Source organism: Chiloscyllium plagiosum, chromosome 51, assembly GCF_004010195.1.
Source record: "Chiloscyllium plagiosum isolate BGI_BamShark_2017 chromosome 51, ASM401019v2, whole genome shotgun sequence".
NCBI classification, from domain to species: Eukaryota; Metazoa; Chordata; class Chondrichthyes; order Orectolobiformes; family Hemiscylliidae; genus Chiloscyllium; species Chiloscyllium plagiosum.
Window position 1 is genome coordinate 669,889 of NC_057760.1, and position 11,557 is coordinate 681,445.

An 11,557-nucleotide genomic window follows, 5' to 3' on the forward strand; every position below is an offset into this window, starting at 1 on the left:
CCAATCCCAATCCCCCACTCCCCACCCCAATCCCCATCTCTCTTATCCCTCATCCCTCATCCAGTCCAGGTTGCAGAGTCCCTCACCATCCCACCCCGCCCCCTCACTCACAGGGTGCTCTGGACCCCCGCGGTGTTGGCCTGGCTCAGGACCTGGGTCAGGGCTTTGGGCCTCAACATCTTCAGGAGTCGCCGGAAGTCCGCAATGACCGGAACTCGCCTTGCACCCTGGGCGCTGTAGTTCCCTCCTCCCACCTACAATCCACGTGACTTCGCCGTCACGTGATGACCTTTCCCACGGAGAAAACCCAGCTCCGTGGATTTTTAACCACCACCGCTTCCTCTGTGAGTTTTAATCGGAGAGCAATATTTCTGGCAAAGGAAATGGCCACCGGTGTCGTAAAAATAATACGACCTCGCGCCGCCATTTTGGTACGGCGAACATGAGCGCTATACCGTCGCCATGTTGGTAAAGGAGATCGGTTCGAAGCTGCACAGGAAGCCTGCTTGTCGCAGCCATCTTGGCCAAGAGGAACCCATCTGGATGCTCCCATTGTTTCGGACACAACTGAAGACACACTGTTTGCCATATTTGTAAAGGTGGAGCCGCCAGCTATTGCGCAAGCGCGACGTTGACGCCATCTTTGTAAAGGCGATTGAACGATTCATGGTAAGCAGCTGGTGTTGTCATCGCCATCTTGATAATGGTCCACCGTCCAGCTGCTCCCATTGTTTTGGATAGAGGTGAAGTTATTCTTAGCCGCCATGTTCGTAAAGGAGAATGAAAAACTGCTGGGAGAGAGGGTGCTGTTGCCATGTTGGTACAGGCGAACCCACTTCACTTGCTGCCTATTGTCATGGAGGTCGACGAAGCTGATTTTCCACCATGTTTGTAAAGGAGAATGCGCCAACTCTAAGACAATACAACCTCGTGTGGTAGTGTCCCCATCTCTGGATCGGGAGGCTCGGGTTCAAGTCCCATCTATTCAATAAGAAAATATAACCACCACCTCCAGTAGAAGATTTACCTTTACCTTTTAAGCAAGCAACAGAACAGTACAGGCACCACAGTACTAACTTGTACAGCTGTCAAAGGTGGGGGAGGCTTGGCTATGGTCCCTACATTTCGATAGCACCTTGCTTTCCTGCAGAATTGTTGCAGCACAAAAGAAGACCATTCAGCCTGTGACATCTCTGAATGAGTAGCGCCCTATGCCGAGCTTCTCCCTGTGACCCCGCATGTTCTGCCATTTCTGATAGTTGACCAACTCCACCTGTCCGATAACCAATTCTCATTGATTCCATGTCCCCAGTCCAATCTGTCTGTTAATGGGAACAGTTTCTGTCTCTCCGCTCCATTCCTGACCCCCTCATGGTTTCCAATCTCCTCCCTGCCTTCTCCCCTCCAAGAAAACAGCCCAAGGATCTCCACATCACCAAAATCCCTCATCCCTGGAACCAATCCTGTAAATCTTTCCTGCACTCTCTCGTGCCATCCTAGCATACCATCCCACAACTCTACATTGTTTCGGCCGAGGCCAACTTAGCATTCCATACAATTTTAACATAACTTGATTTTGTACCGAATGCCTCTATTAATAAATGGACATGCTTTATTAAGACAATAAGGGAAAGGAACAGGAGAAGGCCATTCGACCCCTCAAGCCTGCTCCGCCATTCAATAGGGTCAAGGCTAATCTGACCTCCCTCTTTCCTGTCTTTTCCCTGTAGCCCTTGATTCCCTAATAGACCAAGAATCCCAACCAACTCGGTTTTAAGTATACATAAGGATTCTGCACCCCCACCCCCCCACAGCTCTCTGTGGCAAGGAATTCCAAATTCCCAGAAAAGAAATTCCTCCACATCTCAGTCTTAAACTGGTGCCCCTTCATTCTGATTTAATTTGATTTATTATTGTCACACGTACCTAGTGACAGTGAAAAGTTTGTTTTGCATGCAGTACAGGTAGATCATACTGTACAAAGTGCATTAGGGTGATAGAACAGAGCAAGGAATGCAATGTTACAGCTGCAGAGGAAGTGCACAAAGAGCAAGATCAACATTAAATTTAAAATTTGAGAGGGTCATTCAAATAGGGTGGCACAGTAGTTAGCATTGCTACCTCACAGCACCAGGGACCTGAGTTCGATTCCTGCCTCAGCTATGTGGGGGAGTTTGCACATTCTCCCTGTGTCTGTGTGGGTTTCCTCCGGGTGCTCCGGTTTCCTCCCACAGTCCAAAGATGTGCAGGTCAGGTGAATTGGCCATGCTAAATTGCCCGCAGTGTTAGGGGCTTTAGTCAGGGGTAAATACAGGGTGTGGGTGGGTCACTCTTCAGAGGGTTGATGTGGACTGGTTGGGCCAAAGGGCCTATTTCCATACTATAGCGAATCTATTCTTTAAAAAAAGGTCCAATAACAGTGAGGAAGAAGCTGTCCTTGAATCTGTTGGTACGTGTTTTTAAGCTTTTATATCTTCTGCCCGACAGAAGGGTGTGGGAGGAAGAGGTTATAACCATGATGGGAGGGGTCTTTTATTATGTTGAAACTTTATTGCTGGAACAGCACAGCAGGTCAGGCAGCATCCAGGGAACAGGAGATTCGACGTTTCGGGCACAGGCCCTTCTTCAGGAAACTTTTATTACGTTGACTGACTTCCCAAGTCAGCAGGAAGTGTAGATGGAGTCAATGGATGGAAGTGTGATTTGCATGATGGATACGGCTTTGTTCACAACTCTCTGTAGTTTGTTACACTCCTGGGCAGAGCAGTTGCTGTACCAAGCCGTGATGCATCCCGATAGGATGCTTTCTATGATGCATCTGTAAAAATAGATTAGATTCTCTACAGTGTGGAAACAGGCCCTTTGGCCCAACCAGTTCAGACTGACCCTCCGAAGAATAACCCACCCAGACCCATTTCCGTCTGAGTAATGCACCTAACACTATGGGCAATTTAGCATGGCCAATTCACCTGACCTGCACATCTTTGGACTGTGGGAGGAAACCGGAGGAAACCCACGCAGACACGGGGAGAATGTGCAAACTCCACACAGACAGTCGCCCCGAGGCTGGACCCTGTCGCTGTGAGGCAGCAGTGCTAACCACTGAGCCACCATGCCGCCCCAAGGTAAAAGTCCTTGTGGATGTGCTGAATTTCCTTAGCGTCCTGAGGAAGTAGTGGTTTTGTTGTGCTTTCTTGACCATTGCATTGATGTGGGTGAACCGGGACAGATCATTGGCGATCGTCACTCCCAGGAACCTGACATTCTCGTCAATCTCCACTTTAGCTCCATTGATGTAGACAGACATGTGCCCTCCAGCTCTTTCGTTTTGTTGAGGGAGGGGTTGTTATCCTTACACCACACCTCCGAGTACGCTATCTCTTTCCTGTATTCTGTCCCATCATTGTTTGAGATCCGGCCTACAACAGCGAACTTGTAGATGGAGTCAGGACAAAACATGGCCACACACAGTCAAGAGTGTACAGGGAACACAGGAGGGGGCTGAGGGGCGCTGGTGTTGAGGATTGTCATGGAGGAGGTATTGTTGCCTTTTTTACTGATTGCGGAAGGTGGGTCAGGAAATTGAGGATCCAGTTGCAGAGGGCAGAGCTTAGGTCTCAGAGTTTGGAGATTAGTTTTGTTGGAATTATGGATTTGGAGGCGAAGCTGTAGTCAATGAGTAGGAGCCTGATATAAGTACACTATAGTCCTAGACTCGCCCCTGAGGAGAAATATCCTCTCTGCATTTACCCGGTCCAGCCTCTTAAGAATCTGCTATCTTTCAATGAATTAGTCTCTCATTTTTCGAAACTCCAGTGAGTCGGGTCCCAATCTAGTCTTTGCTTCAGAAGACAATCCCCCTATCCCAGGGATCAATCCAAACTTCTCTCAATAGCTTCCAGTGAAACTACCTTTCATAATTAAGGGGACCAAAACTGCTCATGACACTCCAGATTTGGTCTCCCCAGCACCTTACCCAGTTGCGATAAGACTTCCCTCCTCTCATCCACCAACCCTCTCGAAATAAGCGCCGACCTTCCACGACCCTTCACGATTACGTGCTGCCTCTGTGTGCCAGCTTGCTGAGTTTCATGCACAAGTCGCCTAGCGTTGCAACTTTCTGCAGTTCATCTCTATTTGATTAATATTGTGTTCTTTGATTCTCTGTTCCAAAATGAACAACTTCACATTTTCACACATTATAATCCATTTGCCAACTTTTTGACCACTCACTTATCAATATCTCTCTGTAAACTGTACAGCATGGAAACAGACCCTTTGGTCCAACTCATCCATGCCAACCAGATACCCTAAATTAATCTAGTTCCATTAGCCAGCATTTGGTCCATATTTATCTGAACGAATATTCCTATTCATATCCCCATCCAGATGTCTTTTAAATGTTATAATTGTATCTGCCTCCACCACTTCCTCTGGCAGCTTGTTCCATACACCCTCTGTGTAAAATGTTACCCCTCAGATCCTTTTTCAATCTTTCCCTATTCACCTTAAACCTGATGCCCTCTAGTTTTGAACTCTCCTATCCTGGGGAAAAAGACCTTGTCTATTCACCCTATCCATGCCCCCTCATGATTTTATAAACCTCTATAAAGTCACCCCTCAGCCTCCGAAGCTCCAGGGAAAACAGCCCCAGCCTGTTCAGCCTCTCCCTGTAGCTCAAACCCTCCAACATCTTTGTAAATCTTTTCTGCACCCTTTCACGTTGAACAACAGCGGGGAGATCACAACTGAAATTAGTGCTCTTAAAGTGGTCTACTTGATGTCCTGTATAGCCACAACACGACCTCCCAACCCCTAGACTCAATGCACTGACCAATAAAGGTGAATGTACCAAACACCTTCTTCACTATCCTACCTACCGCTTTCAAGGAACTATGTACCTGCAGCCCAAGGTCTCTTTGTTCAGCAACACTCCTCTACCATTGAAACTTGCTTTCCCCCTGCTGATGTGCTGTCTGAACATTTGGCAACAGTACATTTCTTTTCTTACTCCAAGTCGTTTATATATTGTACGCAGCAGTGGTCCCAGCACTGTAGAACCCCAATGATTACAGATTGCCAACCCTGAAAAAAGAACCTCTGTTTCCTGCCCATGTGCTAATTCTTTATCCATGCCAATGTACTGCCTGCAACATCATGGGCTCATTCCTTACGACTTAACCTGCAAACTGCACGCAGACAGTCACCTGAGGCGGGAATTGAACCTGGGTCCCTGGCGCTGTGAGGCAGCAGTGCTAACCACTGAGTCACCATGCCGCCACTTAGAGTCATAGAGATGTACAGCACAGAAACAGACCCTTCAGTCCAATCCGTCCATGCCGACCAGATATCCCAACCTAATCTAGTCCCACCTGCCAGCACCCGGCCCATATCCCGCCAAACCTTTCCTATTCATATACCCATCCAGATGCCTCTTAAATGTTGCAATTGTACCAGCCTCCACCACTTCCTCTGGCAGCTCATTCCATACACGTACCACCCTCTGCGTGAAAAAGTTGCCCCTTAGGACTCTTTTATATGTTTCTCCTCTCACCCTAAACCTATGCCCCTCTAGTTCTGGACTCCCCCACCCCAGGGAAAAGACTTTGCCTATTTACCCTATCCATGCCCCTCATAATTTTGTAAACCTTTATAAGGTCACCCCTCAGCCTCCGACGCTCCAGGGAAAACAGCCCCAGCCTGTTCTGCCTCTCCCTATAGCTCAAATCCTCCAACCCTGGCAATATCCTTGTCAATCTTTTCTGAACCCTTTCAAGTTTCACAACATCACAAGGAGACTAGAATTGCACGCAATATTCCAACAGTGGCCTAACCAATGTCTGCAACAGTAGAATAATGATGGGTGAACTTGTTGGAGTGTAGCAAATTCTGAGGGGGTTTAACAGGACAAATAATGAAAGAAAAGCTTCACTAGTCAGGAAATCTTGAACAAGGGGACCTGGATTTAGAACATAGAACAGTACAGCACAGTACAGGCCCTTCAGCCCTCGATGTTATGCCGACCTCCAAGATCAAACTAATCTACATACACTTCATTTTTCTATCTTCCTTGCACCTATCCAAGAGTCACTTAAATGTCCCTAACGTATCCTTGAAAAACTCTAATAAATTGATCAGTCAGACACGATTTCCCTTTCATAAGACTCTGATTAGATTATGATGTTCCTAATGTTCTGCTATTACTTCCTTAATGATTGATTCTCCTCTGTCTGTGCACCGTTCCTGACCTGTGCACGTATGTGCCTCTATTCTTGTAGTCTCTTTTAGAATTCTACCTTCTAGGTTCATGCTGTGTCTGTGTGAACTTCTGACCAATGTATCATTCCACACTCCTCTGTATTAAATTAAGTCAGCCTCAATTAATGGTAGAGCCCTGAGTAGTGTTGTAGGACAGAGAGACCTAGAGATTCAGGAACATAATACTTTGAAGTTTGGGTCATAAGTAGACAGGTTGGTTACGGTGTTTAGCATGCTTGCCTTCAGATCTTTGAGTATAGGAGTTGGGATGTCATGTTGAGGTTGTATGTCACATGTCACAAGGGGAAGGGTGGAAGGTATAGGGGGGATGTCAGGGGTAGGTTCTTTACCCAGAGAGTGGTGGGGGCACGGAATGTGCTGCCTGTGGGAGTGGCAGAGTCAGAATCATTGGTGACCTTTAAGCGGCAATTGGATAGATGCATGGATGGGTGCTTAAGCTATGACAAATGTTCGGCACAACATGGTGGGCCGAAGGGCCTGTTCTGTGCTGTATTGTTCTATGTTCTATTGGTGAGGCCTCTTCTGGAGTATAGCGTCCTGTTCAGGTTATAAGACCGATATTGTTAAACTGGGGAGGGTTCAGAAGAGATTTACCAGGACGTTGCCTGGAATGGACGGTTTGAGATATAAAAACAGACAGGAAAGGCTGGGACATTTTTCACTGGGACGTAGGAGATTGAGGGGTGACCTTTTTGAGTTCATAAAATCACCAGCGTAGATAAGTTGAGTGACAAGATGTCTTTTAGGGTGGGGAAGCTCAAAACTGGGGGGCATATTTTTGAGGTGAAAGGAAGTTAGAAAGGACATGAGGGGCAGTGTTTCTTTAAACACAGAGTGTGGTTTGTGTGTGGAATACACTTCTAAAGAAAGGGGGGGATGCAGGTACAGTTACAATGTTTAAAAGACATTTGGAGAAGTATATAAATAGGAAATATTTGGAGGTATATGGGCTAAGTCCTGGCAGGTGGGACTAGTTTAGTTTAGGGATTATGGTCAACATGGACAGAGTCGGTTACTGCACTATAATTTGTTCAATTCCTTTTTGAAGTTTACCCCTCTCACAACTTTCAGAGTTTCCAAGTTTCATATCAGTTCCAAATTGTTATATTGTGGTTCATGCCTCACGTTTGAGGTCATTTATATATACAAGGAATTGTGAGGGTCTTAACACTGGCCCTGGGGATCTCCACAACTATCCTTCCTCCAGGTCAAAAACTACCCACTCGTCATGTCTCTGTTTCCAATCAGACAGCCAATCCTGTCAGGTTTATTCCATGTCCTCACCAAACCTCAGAGATACCTTTCTAACATATGCACGGCCATTCAGCCCCCTTCCTAACCCTGATACACAGAAACAGCAGGAGGCCATTCAGCCCCCTTTCCTAACCCTGATACACAGAAACAGCAGGAGGCCATTCAGCCTCCCTTCCTAACCCTGATACACAGGAACAGCAGGAGGCCATTCAGCCCCCTTCCTAACCCTGATACACAGAAACAGCAGGAGGCCATTCAGCCCCCCTTCCTAACCCTGATACACAGGAACAGCAGGAGGCCATTCAGCCCCTTTCCTAACCCTGATACACAGGAACAGCAGGAGGCCATTCAGCCCCCCTTCCTAACCCTGATACACAGGAACAACAGGAGGCCATTCAGCCCCCTTCTGAAAGCTGATACACAGGTAGAGCAGGAGGCCATTCAGCCCCTCTTGAGCTTGATACATAGGAAGAAGAGAAGGAGGCCATTTCACGGCCTCCCAAGCCTCGTATACAGGAAGAGGCCATTCAGGCCCATCAGCTTGCCCTGCTGTTCAATGAGACCATGCTTGATCTGTGACCTTATCCACATACCTGTTGCTGTCTGGTTAAAGAAACCCTCCCACTCTCCCAGATTTAAGCTCAGTTGATCCTGTATCTCTGTTGGCAGGAGAGTTCCAAACTCTCACCCGCACTTACTCCCAAATTTGCACTTGAAGGTGTTCTCTCATTTCACTTCCGAGGCGTCGGGCTGGAATCTTTAGGCCATCTACCCAGATCCCTGTTATCCTGACCCTGGGAAACTGTTTTCGTCTGTCAAGCCCATCAGTTTCTGACGAAATATCACAAATGACCATCAAATTGAACCCTGGACCTTCCAAATTACAGAAATTCCAAACCCAGTTGGTTTTAATTTCGTCCCGTTGGTTTAACCCTTAGATCCCAGATTCTGGTGAATAAAAACAGGATACTGCGGATGCTGGAAGTCTGAAATGAAAATAAAAAAGCAGAAACTCAGTAGGTCTGGCAGCAGCCCAGGGGAACTAAATGTTTTGAGTATGGTATGATTCTATCAGAATTGGAAATATAGGTCAGAGGATCAGTGCTGAGGGAGCGGGCGCTGTCGGAGGGTCAGTGCTGAGGGAGCGGGCACTGTCGGAGGGTCAGTGCTGAGGGAATGGGCACTGTCGGAGGGTCAGTGCTGAGGGAGCGGGCACTGTCGGAGGGTCAGTGCTGAGGGAATGGGCAGGCCATTCAGCCCCTTTCCTAACCCTGATACACAGGAACAGCAGGAGGCCATTCAGCCCCCCTTCCTAACCCTGAAGCAGGAGGCCATTCAGCCCCCCTTCCTAACCCTGATACACAGGAACAACAGGAGGCCATTCAGCCCCCTTCTGAAAGCTGATACACAGGTAGAGCAGGAGGCCATTCAGCCCCTCTTGAGCTTGATACATAGGAAGAAGAGAAGGAGGCCATTTCACGGCCTCCCAAGCCTCGTATACAGGAAGAGGCCATTCAGGCCCATCAGCTTGCCCTGCTGTTCAATGAGACCATGCTTGATCTGTGACCTTATCCACATACCTGTTGCTGTCTGGTTAAAGAAACCCTCCCACTCTCCCAGATTTAAGCTCAGTTGATCCTGTATCTCTGTTGGCAGGAGAGTTCCAAACTCTCACCCGCACTTACTCCCAAATTTGCACTTGAAGGTGTTCTCTCATTTCACTTCCGAGGCGTCGGGCTGGAATCTTTAGGCCATCTACCCAGATCCCTGTTATCCTGACCCTGGGAAACTGTTTTCGTCTGTCAAGCCCATCAGTTTCTGACGAAATATCACAAATGACCATCAAATTGAACCCTGGACCTTCCAAATTACAGAAATTCCAAACCCAGTTGGTTTTAATTTCGTCCCGTTGGTTTAACCCTTAGATCCCAGATTCTGGTGAATAAAAACAGGATACTGCGGATGCTGGAAGTCTGAAATGAAAATAAAAAAGCAGAAACTCAGTAGGTCTGGCAGCAGCCCAGGGGAACTAAATGTTTTGAGTATGGTATGATTCTATCAGAATTGGAAATATAGGTCAGAGGATCAGTGCTGAGGGAGCGGGCGCTGTCGGAGGGTCAGTGCTGAGGGAGCGGGCACTGTCGGAGGGTCAGTGCTGAGGGAATGGGCACTGTCGGAGGGTCAGTGCTGAGGGAGCGGGCACTGTCGGGGGGGTCAGTGCTGATGGAGTGGACACTGTCGGAGGGTCAGTGCTGAGGGAGCAGGCACTGTCGGAGGGTCAGTGCTGAGGGAGCGGGCACTGTCGGGGGGGTCAGTGCTGAGGGAGTGGACACTGTCGGAGGGTCAGTGCTGAGGGAGCGGGCACTGTCAGAGGGTCAGTGCTGAGGGAGCGGGTGCTGTCAGAGGGTCAGTGCTGAGGGAGTAGGCTTTGTATCTATCTCTATGGCAATGCAGTTACAGATTGGCCACAGGGAGTGGGTGACAGGAAGGTGCACTCAAATAAATGACTCCCAGAACTAGCTCTGTCTCATCGGGGAGTATTACCAATTGAATTCAATTAGGTTTCTCACCCAGGGCACTGACAGCATACTGTGCACAACACTCTCATTAATAAAAGAGGTTGCTTTCACTGAGAATGAGTGAGAATGGCAATGCACAGGAGGGATTGTGACAAAGAAACACTTTCAAAATATATCCATGATGCAGTCACTCCATCTTTACAATTCGTACCGTCCCTGAGAGTGCTTTAACCTCGCTTACAGCATAGTGTTAGATACAGAATAAAACTCCCTCTACACTGTCTCCCATCAAACACTCCCAGGACAGGCACAGCACGGAGTAAGATACAGAGTGAAGCTCCCTCTACACTGTCTCCCATCAAACACTCCCAGGACAGGCACAGCATGGAGTAAGATACAGAGAAAAGCTTCCTCTACACTGTCTCCCATCAAACACTCCCAGGACAGGGACAGCAAAGAGTTAGATACAGAGTAAAATTCCCTCCACACTGTCCCCATTGAATACTTCTAGGGGAGGGATAGCATGGGGTTAGATGCAGAGTGAAGCTCCCTCTACACTGTCCCCCATCAAGCACTCCCAGGACAGGGACAGCATGGGGTTAGATATAGAGTAAAGCTTTCTCTACACTGTCACCATCAAACACTCCCAGGACAGGTTCAGAACATGGTGACAGATAGAGTGAAGTTCCCTCTACACTGTCCGCCATTAAACACTCCCAGGACAGTGACAGCATGGGGTTAGATACAGAGTAAAGCTCCCTCTACACTGTCCCCCATTAAACACTCCCAGGGCAGGTACAGAATGTAGTCAGATAATGAGTAAAGATCCTTCTATACTGTTCCCTATTAATCACTCCCACACTCCCAGGACAGGTACAGAATATGGTCAAATAATGAGTAAAGCTCCTTCTATACTATTCCCCATTCAACACTCCCAGGATAGGGACAGTACAGAGTTAGATACAGAGGGAGAAAGTGAGGACTGCAGATGCTGGAGATCAGAGTTAAGAGTGTGGTGCGGGAAAAGCACAGCAGGTCAGGCAGCATCCAAGGAGCAGGAGAATCGACGTTTCGGACAAAAGCCCTTCATCAGGAATGATAATGCGGTTAGATACAGATGAGGTAACACGCCCTGATAAGATTCACGACTCTCTGAGAGAAGAAATTCCTCCTCATCTCTGTCTGCAATGGCTGACCCTTTATTCTGAGACTTTGCCACGCTCTGGTCCTAGTCTCTCTCACAGATGGAAACAACACCGCAGCCTCGGTCCTATCACACCCCCTTTGAATCTCATATGTTCTGGTGAGATATTCTCTCATTTCTCTGAATTTCAGTAAGTCCAAAGCTGTGCAGGTCAGGTGAATTGGCCATGTTAGATTGCCCATAGTGTTAGGTGCATTAGTCGGGGGTAAATATAGGGTAGGGGAATGGGTCTGGGTGGGTTACTCTTCGGAGGGTCGGTGTGGACTTGCTGGGCCGAAGGGCCTGTTTCCACACTGTAGGG

General features: G+C 47.9%; 1 protein-coding gene across 1 annotated transcript in view; it reads right to left on the reverse strand.

Annotated features, from left to right (window-relative positions):
• The window catches only part of lamtor2 (late endosomal/lysosomal adaptor, MAPK and MTOR activator 2), a 13,847-nt gene extending 13,583 nt beyond the window's left edge, over window positions 1-264 (reverse strand). Inside the window, exon 1 of the mRNA XM_043684069.1 lies at window positions 112-264. Within this exon, the coding sequence (XP_043540004.1) occupies window positions 112-179 (68 nt within the window). The 5' untranslated portion in view covers window positions 180-264. The remainder of the gene's footprint in view (window positions 1-111) is intronic.
• Between the last annotated feature and the right edge of the window lie 11,293 nt (window positions 265-11,557).